Here is a 15,192-nt window from a genome sequence, read left to right on the forward strand (position 1 = left end):
TTCATTAGCAGTTTGGTATCAGCATTCAAAATTCAAGCTGCGATGGTTGATTTTTGATTGGACATGTGAAACCATCTCTCATCTGTGTTTTCTCATTGTACAAATGCAACTCTGAATCTATTTTCTGTTTTGAATAATTCATAAAACCAGCACAAAATTTGCAAGTATTCACTATTTCTAAAAGGGACTTGAACCCAGAGGGGGCATAAGCATATTGCTGCTGAATTTTTTTTTTGTTCTTCTATATATCATGCCTTGTGAGAGACCTTTGACACTGATTTGGGCCAGTGGAACAGCAGAGGCTCCATCTGACTGTTGTGAATTATGAAAGAAAATTCTGTTTTGCAATGCCTAAACATCAAAACACAGAGTAATCCACAAACTGAGAGCTATTTTTGCTGCGTGTAGAATCCCTAAAGGATGATCTCTGGTAATGGGCTTCTCAGCATCTCAGAGAAGTGTGCTAGTGTAGCAGAGAGTGCTTTCACATAACATTGCAATGCAGTAACATCCTGTCAACAACTCTGCTACAGATTTCTTTGGGGCAGAAGAGAAAGGGTTAATCACACCACAAAATGCTGGCTCATTTCAGCTCAGGGCACCTGGGAAAGATGCCTTAGATGTCTGCTGAAAGTTGGATATACTGAACAAACAACATCAATGTACATCTATACAAGTTACCCTGCAAAAAAGAAGTTTACTGCTAAAAGTAACACCCTTCTACACTGCCAATATCACCTCTCTGTGCTCAGGAACTGCAGTGGTGGGCACTCAATCCACAGCTCTTTTCACATGAGGGAAAGGCAGAGGCTGTAGTATATCTGTGCAGACAGACAGAAGTGTAGACAGACATCAGTATCACCATCGGGAATGGTATTTAGGCCCAGTCCTCTTTGCTAGGATGCACGGGCAAATATTTCCACAAAGAACAGATGTTTTCCAAGCATCCATGCAATCAAAACCTCTTTGGACCAAGTAGATTAAACGAGGAGTCTGAACTTGGCCCGGGATGGAGGCAAGTGGCACCCAAAGTGAATGTTTGTGGGAACTGCTCTCCACCAGGCCTGTCCTGCAAAAGCAGACAATTGGGCTTTGAAAGAAGGGGCAGAGAGACTCCACCAGCTGGGCATGCTGGTGTCGTGTTTGATGTTCCTTTCAATTGTTTCCTCTGACCTATAAATATTATCTTGAGCTTATCTAGTTTGAGCTTCAGCCAATTAATTCTGAGCTGTGTCCCAGTCTCTGCTGACAGCAGATGGATTATTCCATTGCATGGTCAGTTGGGGAAAGGCATAAATGTGGGACTTAGCATCATTCAAAGTCTGGAGGTGTTGCAGTCAACAGCTTCTTCACTCGCTGTTCATGCGCTGAAGGCAGAGGTGAGAGGCTGGAACCCCAGAGAAGCTGTCACAAGAAAGCTCGTGGGAAAGGGGTGTGAAGTCCCAACTAAGAACACTCAGGAAAAAAAGTCCCAACCAAGTTTCATTGCCTGTGGCATTCACAGAGAAATCCTTTTAAACCGGCACTAATGTCATCACTCCACGAAAGTCCATTATCACAAATCCCTCATCTCTACTGCAGCTTTTGTGTTCAATTTAATTGACCAAAAGTTAGTCCCAATCCAGGCTTACAAAAACCAAGCCTGATTGTCATGTACTGATTTCAGAGATGAGGTGATACGGGGTTTTCCCCACCAATTCTTTCTAAGATTGTCCTGTCTTTCAAGATTTGCTAAGTGGAGAAAGCTATTTTCTTAAACAATTGCTTTGTTAGTGATGTTGGCAGCCTCCTTCCCCACCAGACATCTCCAGCAATGGGTGGTCCTTGAACTATGTCCTGCAGCAGGGAGGGGAGGGTATCTCTAATTCTCAGCTTTTGCCCTGATGCCCCACCAGTTTCTCTCCAGCTGGGTCACCAGGGATGAAAATTGTTCTTTCATCCCTTTTCCATCCCCCCTGCCATGGAGGCAGGAGCTCACAACAGTTTCAGGTGGTAGATCTGTCTGCAAAACAACTCAAGCAAGGCTCAGCAATGGATTTGAAGGCCAGGCATCCCAAACCAGTTATTCAGCAAATCCGCTAGGCAGGATTTTGTAGATGCTTTTATGGAAATGAAATAATATATATTTTTCACTCTCCTCAGTAACTTTTGTGAGTGGTTCTAACACAGCATGTTTCTGGTGTTTGCCTGGATCTGCTGGGTTTGTAACTAGCGATCTGTATTCCCCACTGAGCAGCTTTCCAGATTTCCTGTTTGCTGCCAAATTTCCTGTTTGCTTGTTTGAGGACTGCTCATGGATGTTTAGGCATCCATCAGTTGCACTGTCACTTTCCCTGAACACTTAAACAAAAATAAAGGTATTACATTTTCCCAAATAGTTCCTGGAGAGCACTTGCTCTAAGATTTCTGCTTTAAATACTTCACTGTCAGACAAGTAAAGAAGCAGCTAATAATCCTTGAATCTGAGATGAGCATTTTAAAACAGTCTTTCTATCCCTAGTTAAAATTGAATTGAATTAAATTATGCCCTTGTGTCGGATTGTCTTTAAGTGACAATTAAAAACTTGCTGTGCGAAGTAAATATTGATGGCTTATGATTACTTTAATTGTTCTTTTCCATCTGTGTTCCCTGTTGATTAACAAGGTGATTTCTGTTTGCTGTACCAGTAATTACACAATCTGCTGTAATGAGTCATTCCCAAACAGCATTGAAATCCAATTTGTATTCTTGGGACATTATCCTAAGAGCATGTGAATTTTGTCTAGTTTCTGTTCAGAGCAGCACACAGGAGCAGAATGGCAAAAATACAGCCAAGGTAGATTAAAGATAATATGTCTTGTCACTTGGAGCAGCATCTTAAGAGAGAACTTACTAATGTTCTCTGTGAGTTGTCAAAAGTCCATAGGTACAACAGGGTATTATAACTTCAGAGTTCAGTTTTTGACTGTTTTTTCCCAGTTCCTCAAAGCAAGTGCACATGTGGGATTTTTGAAGTTGTCTCAGTGCACATTCTTCTGAGCCTCTCTGATGGCATAAGCCTCCCAGGTAACTAATGGGAGTGAGATTCCCTCTCCAGAAGCCAGGGAGCCTGATTTTGAAGAGAAAAAAGAAGAAAAAGAAAAAAAGAAGGAAAGATTTAAAAATGCTCTTTTAGTACATATTGGCTAATTCAGGAAAAGTGAAAAGAAAAAAATCTATGTGAAGGTGAGATAAGTGGTTTTAATGTGTGTTAGCAGGTCAGCCAAGGCTGTAAATCTCCCTTCTACCACCCCACACTTTATCTCAACACAGCAAAAACATGCAAAAACAACATGCAAAAACATGCAAATGTCTGGTCTTACCTTGGTTTGCACCTCATGTTCCTTACCACATGGATGCTAAAAGGGGAGAGCCTGGGCTTTGCTAAGAGGAAGCACAAGCTGAGTTTCAGACAAGGCACAGCAGGACAAAACATGCTGCACCTGCAAGAAAAGGGGTGGAAAATGTAGGTGAGGAAAAAAGCCCACAGTAAGCCTAGTTCACTATCTGCCTACACCTTGCAAAGTGGTTGGGAGATGACTAATTACTGCAATTGCTGAAGAATTTCAATTACTGAAGCAGATTTTCAACTTTCAAAAGTTCTGTAAAAGACCCATCTCCACTCAGATTTCGCTGAGCTAGATTTACCAAACGTTTTTATTTCTCAAAGTTATTTAAATATGGAGCACTTTTCAATGTCCTTTTTTTAGAAGACTATGCTTAAAATGAAAATAATGAATAAAATCCTGGAGTTCTTGCATGCAGCTTGCTTGGCCCTTTCCATCACTGGGAGTGGAGCTGCCAAGTTCCACATACGGGGATGTTCTCCCTTGCATGGAAGAGCTGAGCTGGGAGAGACACACTGATTGTATTTAACAGTCCAGAGCCCCACAAACTCTCCAGGGACAGAGGAGGATGGGGGATTGTCCTACAGTTCCTCTCCCTGGTGACCAGTACCTTTGAACCCCAGACTTGCAGACCAAAAAATCATCGTCCACTACCCTTGTGGCTCCATCCAGGATGGCCAGGAGGAGCTCAAGGGACTGGTTTCAGGAGGAGGGAAAAGGAAGAAGTGAAGGGATAGAGGCAGCCTGCAGAAGGGCAGAGATTCCTTATTAGTGAGGGAGAGATCAAAGGAATTGGGATGAAACTGGAAAGCTGTGCCTTGGTGGTGTAGAGGCTTTGTGCAGATCTCCTACTCTGGTACGGCTGGCTTTGGGATGTTTTGTGCTGAGGCAAATGAAGTTTCCCACTTTTGGTATGTACTCCTGCTTGTACCATTATCCTTCCTGGCAAAAGTCAGGGATCCCACAATTCTTCAGAGTCCCTCTCCATTCTGGCATATTCAATACAATACCATTCAGGATCAATCAGATTCAAGAACCCAACTAAAGTGAGCTGATTTTCAAGATAAGACTGCCATGTTTCTCAGAACAATTTGGTATTTTGTCATATTGATTTGGAACATCTGATTAAATAAATGCTTTAGGGAAACAAGCAAATCCAGAACAGCACCTTGAGGAGGCAACACAAACAGATTTTTCTGGTTTGGTTTTTTGTTTTCTTACTTTATTGGTTTGGTTCGGTCTGGTTTTTTTGGGGGTTTTGGTTTTCTTTGGGTTTTAGTTTGGTTTGGGGCTTTTGTTTGTTTTTGTTGAGGTTTTTTTGCTTGCTTTTGCTGCTGTTTTCATTATGTCATATCTAAGCAGGGTTGATCCTAATCCTGCCCAAAAAGAAACTTGCCTTTAGCTCAGCACCTCAGCTCCCACCAGCTGGGATGGAAATGCAGCAGAGCTGATGGGGCTGAGCCCCAGGGAAATATTCTGTCAGTAATCATTGTGCACCCCTGGCACAGTAACACTGTCTCCGCATAATAAGAAATAATCAAGTCCACTCCTGACTACAGCATTCAGCATCAGGATGGTTCCCTGAGATGAAACATGAGGTAGCTTTGGAAATCTTTTTAAGGGGACAATGTCTTTCCTCTCCAGCTGCCCTAAATCCAGGCTGTCTCCACACAGCATCTGGATGAGAAGCAGAACGCTGTTGATGATGAAGATGTTATTTTGCTCTAAATCATGACAGAAACACCAGACTTTTCAAGGCATCTGCACCTGCACAGCCACTGTGGAGGGAGCCTTTGGGACTTGACCAAGCTTTGTCTGATCAAGTTACATCATGTGATCCCCAAAATTCACAGGAATCCCTAGCAGGCTGCCCAGGGAAGTGGTCACAGCATCAAGCCTGACAGAGTTTAAACAATGCTCTCAGGCACAAGGTCTGACTTTTGGGGTGTTCTGTGCAGGGCCAGGAGTTGACTCCACAATCTTTGTGCATCCATTCCAACCCAGCAGATTCTGTGATCCCTACCCAGTGCTAATAAACAGGATGTCAAGGTGTGGCAAAGGTGCCTGTTTGCAGTAAAAAGGTGAATTGAGACAAGCTGAAAATCCATTTGTAAATGGTGAGGGGGAGAAAACTGCGGATCAATAAGTCAGTTTGCTGCCTCTCTGGATGAAAGCTCACAGTTGACTCGCCCTCAGAAATTAGCTGAGGTTTTAATCCTTGATTCTCAGCCATCTGCCCTGGGAATTGACTGGAGCTGTTAGAAAAGCCTGAGCAGGTGTAGAGGAGGTGACAGATTAAGAGAGCAGCAAGACGTAAAGAGGTTCTTCTGGAAACTGCCAGGAAGCAATTAGGATGCAGGAATGATTTATTTAAAAGCATTTAACCCAACAAGAGTGACACATGCTGCTTGCAACAAGGCTGCCCCCTGAAAAGCAAGCATTGCCTTGAAAAGCTTGGACATGAGGATCAGGAGACAAGCTGAGAACATGGAATATTAACAGGGTTTTAAAGCCTGAATAGTAGATGGAGAAAAGAAAAATTAAAAAAAAAAAAGAGGGGGAAAAGTCCTGGAAAAAACAACAGCAAAAAAAGAGTGGATGAAGTAAATGAGTTTTTAAACCTGAGTAATAAGAAGTAGCACGAGGCTTTCCAGGAGATAATTTTTGTTTATAATGAATCTAGGCACTCATGTAGCCCATCATGTTATAATACATGAGAGCACTCCATGAGCAGCTGCAGTGAGGGAAGCCCTTTGACAGCTTGTTTCCAGATGTGTTTTCACCTCCAGGCCATGGACCAACCCCAGAGCAGCCTTAAGGAGTTTGTAGTCCTTACCTGAACATGAGGGTTTTGACTCAAGGAAACAGGGAGCAGAGATGGGAATTTAGGTCACCTTAGTGTCTCTCTAGTGTCCTATTTTTAAGACTTTCCTTTAACTTTATGCCTTTCTTTCATAACGTGCAATTTCTGGATTGGCAGGTGCAATCATACAGTTTGGCATCTGTATGGCAGATAATGCAGTGTCAGAATGAAAGGACAAAGGGATATTTTAAAAAAGTGAAATGACAATAAAAGTCTGCTGGGAAAGGGTGGATGCTGAAAGGAATACCAAACTCATTACAAGCTTCCTTTTCCCAGCTGTATTTCAGAGTGCCAAAAGAAGTTCCATGTATTTCAATTTATTTGCAAAGTCCCATTTCCCTGTAGGTTTTCCAGCTTGCATTTGGGGTAAAGACTGAATTTTGTTCTTTTTCAAATCAAGGGGAGAAACTTTTATCTTCAGGCCTGGCTCTAAAAGACACTGGACAGTGAAGAGGTCATGGAGTGATCCTATCCTTGGCAGCAAAAACAGGAGAAGGCAGGCTGGATTGAAAAGATGCACCCAAAGCAATCCAAAGGCTCTTTCTCCTATTTTCATTTTTTTTTAAAGGCACAATTAGAGAGGGAGAGACAGGTGTTTCTGGGGCACACAAAAAGCTATTTGAAAGCACCAGGAGCCTGCATTAGCTGGAACTGCTTATTTAAATAAGTGGCCAGAGCTTTCAGCTTGGCTGCTGTGCTTCCATTCAGATGTCTTTTTTTTTTTGCCTGCTGTTCCCTCCCCTCTAATTTGAACAAGCAGGTTAATTTGATGAAATCCCTGGCTGCATAAAGCATATGCTGTTGCCCATACCAGGAAGGAGGTCTCCCCTTCTCCCTGGGACAGACACTTGCAGGGCATTGCTCTCAGATGTGTGCTGCAGCAGGCATTTAGTGGAGATTCTGGTTGGGTTTAGGATTTATGTGATTATCCAAGGAGGATTTTTGCTGTTGCTCAGGCAGAATTCCTTGTTTTCAGGGCTCTGCTATTAATTCATCTCAGTGGTGGTCAGGGGTTAATTAAAACATGCAGTCTGTGCTGGGTGGTGCCTGCCTCAGAATGGTGCTGCTCAGGTCTGTCTGCTTCCAGCTCAGTCTGGTGGATGCTCCCAGGTTATCTAAAATCATGTCCTTTTAGGCTGGTGGGAAGGAATTAAAAAAAGAGAGGAGCAGCCTTTATTCCAGCTGAAACAGTTTATTCCAGTTTCTCCTTGCTATAGGAATCTCCACCAGCTCTGGGTGAAACACTGCTCCCAAACTCTGTGCCCCTGACTCCTGTAATCCACCCTGGACTGGGAGTCTGTGGAGGCTGCTAATATGATACTAAAATGTGTTCATGTAGGGAGGAACCCACTGCTGTTCAAAATGCAATCAGTCCTTGGGAAAAAAATGACTATGATCTTCTGATTAAAGGCCTTTTTCCCCTCTGTGTGCTGCATTATCACATTTCCTACTTAATAATTGTTTTTCTGCTGCCTTAAACTTCTGTTCTGGTGGCTCTACTGGCTTTACATTGGTTTACAACACTGATTGCTTAAGTCACTGTCAGATAATGAAGACACATAAAATTATTGTAGAATTTCATCTCTGTGTGTTCATGGTGAATAATTTAAATAGTCAGACAATGCTGCAAATCTGTAGCTGGTGAATGGCTGTGAGATCAGTGTGAGCACACTGAGAATTTAACACTACTCTGGGTGCCACCTGGACACATACACAAGTCATATTTCTTACTGTAAGAATGACAGAAATTCTGCAAAATAGTTGAAATTATGACAAGAAAGTGGAAATTACTGAAAAAATGTTCTGATTCCTGGACAAGACTTTGAAGTAGATTGTCAAAATTATGAAGGCATTCAGAAATTATTCTCATTAGAGTTATATTACATATGTGTTTATATAATTTATACAGCTATCAGTGAGGCTAACCTTTCATCAGAGATCCTTCCCTGTGTTCTAGCACTCTAAATTCATTGATTCTTCTTGATTTTGCCCTGAATGCCATCCAGACCCAAGCTAATGCCACCAAGACACACAGATACCAGGAGACTGGCTTTCAAAACACCAGCCACAGATCTGGTAACTCCCATGGCTGGTATTTTTAGTGCCCAGTGCACCAGAATTAAAAGCTCTCATTTTCCCCTTGATCATAAGACTGAAAATGGCAACCATAAAAGCTGTGGGGTTCATTTATCTCTCCCTCCTCCCAGCTCCAGGCACCTGTCATGCAAATTATTGTAAAATCTGTACAGATAAACTTGTGTGTAGATACATGTGGGAATATAGAAATATGTGGGATTGTAGAAGTATGTGGGAATGTAGAAATACATGGGAATATAAAAATAGAGGTCTATATTTATACACACAATATACTTACAGATACATAGATAAAGCTATCTCTGGGCAAATAAAATGAGGAACAGGGGCAAAAATCTTCTCTAAATGCCAGGATCAGAGAGAGCTCCACACTCCCTGCCTGTCTACGATAGCAAGAAGATGAATTGTTTAGTAGGATCTACAAGGCTTTGCCAGAGGCCGGAGCTTTGATGGGAAACTCTACTATTGAGCTGGGCAGTAAATGCTGACTCTTTTAGGGTTTCCCCTCTTTTGGGCCAGGATAAACTTTGGTAAGCGTCTGACAGCACTGAGGCTGGAGCCTTGGCTGTGCTGAGATGATCTGGGGAATGCAAAAGGGAAGAGTTGCCATGTGATTGACATCCTAGTCCATGAGTTTAGTGAGACGTGTCACAGGCTGTGGAGGCAGAATTGCACACACTGATTTATGAGGACCTTTCTCCTCCTTAGGCACCCTCATTGCTGGCCAGGTTGTGCACTGGACTTCAGGTTAGATAGAAAATTCTGGTGACAACGTTGTTCTGAGGACTTCAGGGGCACCAAATGAGCAGCAAGTCAAGGGGGTAAGGAACAGTATAGACCTAACACGGGGAAACTATTCCTTGATTAAGTTAAATGGAAAGCTGTGAAATCTTCTTAGTAAGATCTAGCAAGTTCTGGAAAGACCTTCAAGGGAAATGCTGGAAGCAGAGCAAATGGGAGCTGTGATAAATCTGCTTGGCTCAGAAGAAGTGCACAGGAGGATGAGGAGTTCCATACCTTCCCTGTAACCTGCTGTGTAAAAGGTGAAGTTGAGGTGAAAGCTCAAGGTCAACAGCAAATTGGGTGTTTTATGGGAAATGGTTCCAAGCAATAGTGGCTGCTTAGGATTCACTTGCTCTCCACCATGTTACAGTGCTGCCTGAACTTCAGGGGTAGGTTTTTATGAAAAACCTTCAAAACTATTTGCAAACAGGTACTGAAAAGACTAGAACTGTGTGTGTGACTTACTCTGAATCTGGAGGTTACATTGACCCTAGAGGTGTTTTCTGGGTGCCAGCACATTTTTGATTCTGAGCAGAGCATGAAGCAGAACTTTAGAGCAGCTCTGGGCTGCATAGCCTTGCAACAATAAAAAAATAACAGAAATAGCTGACTTCGCCTTTTGTTGTGATTATGTGGGGCAGTCAGCACCAATTTTGAAAACTGCTTGATTTTTTTCCTAAAAATAACCTTCCGGGTCACTTTTAATCAAGTCCAAATGGCCAAGTCCCTGTGTTAGTAATTCTCCTATAAATAAAATTTGACAGGGATACCTTCAAAACCAACATCCAAGCATTTAAACAAGTTCTCTCCAACTCTGCTCTGACTCCAGCCTTGTAAATCGTTGCCAAATATCACAGAGCTTCATGACCTAATCCTCTGCAGAGATATCTAATGCTGTGTAAATCTGTGTCAGGAGGACAACACCACCTGTGATGTGTTTCAGGGTGACATTTATGGCACTCAGAAGAAAATGGGAACCCACTCAGATGCAAAATCTGGTCTTGCAGGATTTGAACCAAAAACCTTCTGCCTTGGGAGAAAGGGCAGTTATAGGGCACAAACCCAGGATGAGGGAGGAACCATGCAGATGCACCAACCAAAGCAGTTTGAAGACCTTGATAAGATCTGTCTTTCAGTCATTGTGGGTGAAACCAGCAAAGAAGAGTGTTGGGTACCCTGTATTTGATTAATTTTCATTTAAATATCTACATTCATTTTACGGATCAATGTTACAAGTGAATGATCTTCCCTTGGTATGTGAGTGTGTGGATCTTGGTTTCTATCTCTGAGTATACAATCATTGAGGTGTTTTTCTTATACCTTCAGCCTTTCTGGATAGGAACCTCAGAGGCTTTGTGAGGTTAAGGCTGTTTTCTGCACTAAACTTTCCACCAAAGGCAGAAATATGTGCCACAGTGTTATTTCTATCATGATTTCTCCGTAATGGCAGTTATTTTACACTTTTAAGATGACTTAATTGAATGGCTTTAGTATATAACTACAGTGCACATTTGTTTACTGCTGTTACACAGATCCTCAGCCCTTTCTCATTATTTAGGCAACATTAAATTAGTGGGTAGAGTGAATAAAAGGGGGAGGATTTGAACTCTATGTTAATGCAACTTCAGAGTACAGGATGTAAACCAGGCTGGTGAGAAACAGGGAAGGCAGAAAATGGGTGCACTGGTGAACTGAAGATGGTTTTTAAGTTAAACCCAGATTTTCATCTTCAACTGTGAGCATTGGGTGTGTAGGCATTTGAGTGAAAGGAGCATGTCAAACCTATGGCATTGCTTACTCAAAAATGATTTAGGCATCATGCTCAGGTCACAGGTTCACATCTGCTTTCCTAGAGATGGAAGCAAAAGCTTTGTGGGTGATTTTTACCTCCCCAGTGTCTACAGGGCCTAAGACACCAGACCTTGAACCCAGTCTGCCTGTCTACTGTGATGTTCTTACAGGGCACTCATCACAAAAAGGCAGAAGTGTTTATTAAGCCCTTCCTTCCTCCCCAGCCGCTGGGTCTGTACACAGGAGGTGAGTCTGTGTCACACCTTGTTAAAGAGTGACATGTTACAGGGTGACAGCCAGCCTCTGTGCCACTTAGTCATCTGCAGAGGTGGGCTGATTTATCCTGGCAGAAACCCCAGCTCAGGCTTGGTTTCCCTGAGACCTCCTGCCCTTAGTCACCCACATGCCATATTAAAGCCATCAGCAGGTAAATAATTTAACAAATTGATCAAGTTTCTACAAAGGTGCTTAGTTGTGCAGACAGCACTGGTATGTAAATAAAAGCATATTCAGGAGAAAGGCTGCTCCATAGGGGACACTGTCTTGGGACTTAGGGGAGGCTGGGCTTACCCTGATTTATCCCAGAGCTCATGGATGATGCTGGGCTGGTCAGCCAGCAGTGGGCTTCAGAGTAAAAATCATCCCATCCCAAAATTAAAAGGAAGGTTTTCCTCCAGATCTGTCAGTGTTCATGGGGGTGCTGGAGTTTCCTTACACTAAGCACATATTTTTTATAATGTAGAGGAGCCTCTGCTTTTAGGCTTAGCTGCTATCTTGAAAATGGCAACAACACCCACTCCTCGCAGATGAGCTTTGCACAGTCCCATTGGTGAGAGTGAAATATCCAATACTGTGATGAGTGGGGCTGTGCAAATGGTAAGAAGAAAACAAATTAAAAAGGAAGAAACTGTGATAAACAATATACACAGGTCTCTCCTTCTAAGAAAATGGCATTTTATAGTATGTGGTGATTAATTCTGGTTGGGTTTTTTTGTTGTTTTGGGGTTTTTTTAATACATGCAAATTGGCATGATACCTACGGTGTTGGAGAGCTGTTTGTTTTCACTCCTTGCTCAGTAAGATTTCAGGCTATGAACACTGATTGGAGCATGCAAAACCCTACTGCTCCATGTGTTCATAATCTCCACTCCACTCAGTTCATTCAGAATCCAGTCCTGTGCCTGATTCCACCCACATTTCTGACCATCTGGGGCACGAAAAAAAGCCTTGAGAACATGAAGAACATGGGAACCCCTCCATGGTGCTTCCAGATTCAGGAAGTTTATTTCAAAGAAAAACTCTTTGAAAGGTATGAACCTCAACACTGAGCACCTGTCAAATTTCCCTCTCCTTTAGAGACTGTGCAGAAAGCAGAAAAAGTGAATAAGAGCAGAATGGAAGAGCCATGAACATCATTCTTTTGAGGTCTGTGGTATAGTCATGTCTGCCAGCAATGTGGAGGACTTGTTTCTAATCACTCAGTTAAAGACTAGTGATTAAATGTAAACACTAAAATCCTTTATCTCTGCTGGAAAGGGTTAGACGTGCTTTCTTCCAAATAGCTCTAAATTATAACACATGACTCATATTTTGGGTACTGGAAGATACACACACCTTGGGGAATGCACAAAAACAGCACAGAGTGGTGGGTCTGTAATGGTGATCTCCTTTCTCATCCACTTTGTGAAGGACCATCCTTTCCTCTGTGTGGATCCAATGTGATGGCTCCCCTTTAAGACTTTTTTCCCCACTGTTCCACTAACCAGCTGTTTCTTTCCGGGGAGGAAAGTCAGAAGGGAAGGAAAATGGCAGGGCTATTCTAACAGAGTGAATTTTTGCTTTGTGTCTCCATCCAGGTGTCTTTAATCAGCCTCGTTGCCAACACTCTTGGATACTCCGAGATGGGGCCCATCAAATCCCTGCGGACCCTCCGGGCCCTGCGGCCGCTGAGGGCATTGTCACGGTTTGAAGGGATGAGGGTAAGAGGACACAAAGCATCCACCAAAGCTCAACTGTGTGGATCAATATGTAACAGGGGATTGTTGTACGTGGTTTTGTCAGCCAAAGGAAATGAATGATAGTGCTTTTTATCAAAGCAACAAAGAAGTCCCTCCTTGGTCTCGATTGCAGTTGTATCATTCCATCTTTATCCATGGGTGGATTTAATGATAAACGAATCCTGCTGCCTAACTTGTCAAACTACGCCTTAAAAACCAGCTTTTTGGATGAGGATGCATCTGGCTATCAATTACCTCTCAGTTGTAAGGTGTATCAGGGGAACAACCAAGGTAAAGTTTGCTCCCTGTTTTTGACACGCATTAAAATGAGACTGACTAGAAAGTTCTTAAGGACGTTTTCACTAATAATTAAAGCAAAAATTAGAAATGCTAAAGATAGGGAAAGCAAATGAATGAATGATTTTTTTTTTCCTTTGAACAGATTGCAGTTTTAATGAGGAATGTCAGGATTAACATTAAAACCATGTAGCGTGTGCTTGTTGCTCCATCTTGTGCATCCATCTCTTTCTTCTCTGTATTCCTTTGCCACCATGGCTATACTCCCACAGCATACCTGGTTTTTTGTTAAGCCTACCTGCTAACATGAATCAATTATTGTTTAGATGAGCTCTTTATTTAATTCCTCACACCATGCATGACTTGCAGGTGGTGAGAACTGTGTTCTGTATGAGCTGAGGTTACTGCTAACCTTGCAGATTGCATAGCAAAGTAAACCAAATCTGTGACAAAATTCTGTGTCAAATTATACTCATGATCCAAATCTCTCTGCTAGGCCAAGGAAAATGCTACATATTTCACAGTGATGCATTTTCAGGGTAAAGCTTTCCTGTAGACAAAATTTTAGTCCCAAACATCAGTGACTAAATGTGTATTTCATGCACTGAGCTCCCAGCAATGAACTATTCTCATTGCAATGCTCTTACAGCAAGAGACTGAAAGCTGGAGAACCTAACAATTGAGATGAGCCGGGTAATATGGTCATACAGCACCTTAGGAAAACCCCGTATCCATTCTTTTCCTCTTCTGTGGATGACCAGATTTGGCAATATAACTCTTTGTTCCAAAGATTTTGTGATGAGCTAAGTCATATTATTTTTGTGGGTAAAGATGAGGCAAGTATTGTTGCAGACCACCCCTGTGTTAGTACTAAGACAAAAAGATTCAAAAGGCTCTGCTCATCCAGGCACCCAAACTTGAATTGTTTTGTTCACCACAATCTTTCCAGCAGTCAGGCAATATTTTAAAGGTAATTGACCAAATAAAAAAAATGCAAAGTGCAAAGACACAAAGTGAGGTTGCGCTACTGACGATAATTAAAGCTCTCACTCCTGTCATCTGATGACCTCACTCCAAGTCTTTATTAAACATTCACAAATGGAGCTATTTCAGCATTTGGTATTAGCAAAAGCAGTAATTTAGCAACCAGAGTGGTTTGTGCATAGATTTTGTCAAATCAGTTTAGATGTGGCTTATGAAGGCTTAGCTTTTACTGGTGGATTTACAAGTCCAAGAAAAATTTAGCATGTTCTGACTAATGATTGTTTACTCATGATTTCACAGCAGTTTAACTGAACTGGATTCAAACCTGAATAGCAGTGGGGAGATGAGCCAAAAACATCAGAAAAGCATTAGTAGAATAGGGAAAAAATAACATTAAAAACTCATTTCTCTCTGGGAATAGCAAGAGGCTGGCTTGGTGAAGATCTTAACATGGATCAGCCCAGCAAATTTCCTCCCAGTATGCTCATTCTTATAGGCCCCCAGTCCCTGAGTCAATATTCCCTTTTCTTTCCTGTACCATTGCTGCAGCTGAAATATATTTAGTCATTCTGAGCTATCAGAGGTGGTGAATTAGCTTGTAAACCATGATAAAGTATAATTGAGAATACGTGCTATTGGAAAAGCAAATCATTTTAGTTTTAGTTTGTCTAACCACACTTAACAAGACTAGGGACAGTTAGACCTTTCATTATTAGGAGTTCATATGCTCCAAAATGCACAGGAAAATTGCCAGCGCATTGATGGATTAAATAATGATAATGTTGAGCAGCAAACACTGACAGTGAGAAAATAATAATAGTTTGCTCTGTTATAATGCCTTTTTCTCAAATATCTGAAACATCTCTGCAGGACTAGAACAGGAGCAAGAAAGTTCTCATTTACTGCAGTAAGAGGCTTATTTCATCGATGTTGTGCCTAAATTTTGGAAGCAATTTTCTTGGAGACAAAGGCACTTGGGTGGCCAAGAGAACCTATTGCCATCAGACCTCAGTTCTT

The 15,192-nt window shown here is 42.0% G+C and overlaps 1 protein-coding gene across 1 annotated transcript in view; it reads left to right on the forward strand.

Moving 5' to 3' along the window:
• LOC103623944 (sodium channel protein type 5 subunit alpha-like) overlaps positions 1-15,192 on the forward strand; it is a 215,327-nt gene that overhangs the window by 179,488 nt on the left and 20,647 nt on the right. The window contains 1 exon segment of the mRNA XM_017746784.1: positions 12,754-12,876. Within this exon segment, the coding sequence (XP_017602273.1) occupies positions 12,754-12,876 (123 nt within the window).

This window comes from Corvus brachyrhynchos, unplaced genomic scaffold (assembly GCF_000691975.1).
Source record: "Corvus brachyrhynchos isolate BGI_N302 unplaced genomic scaffold, ASM69197v1 scaffold18, whole genome shotgun sequence".
Classification (NCBI taxonomy): Eukaryota; Metazoa; Chordata; class Aves; order Passeriformes; family Corvidae; genus Corvus; species Corvus brachyrhynchos.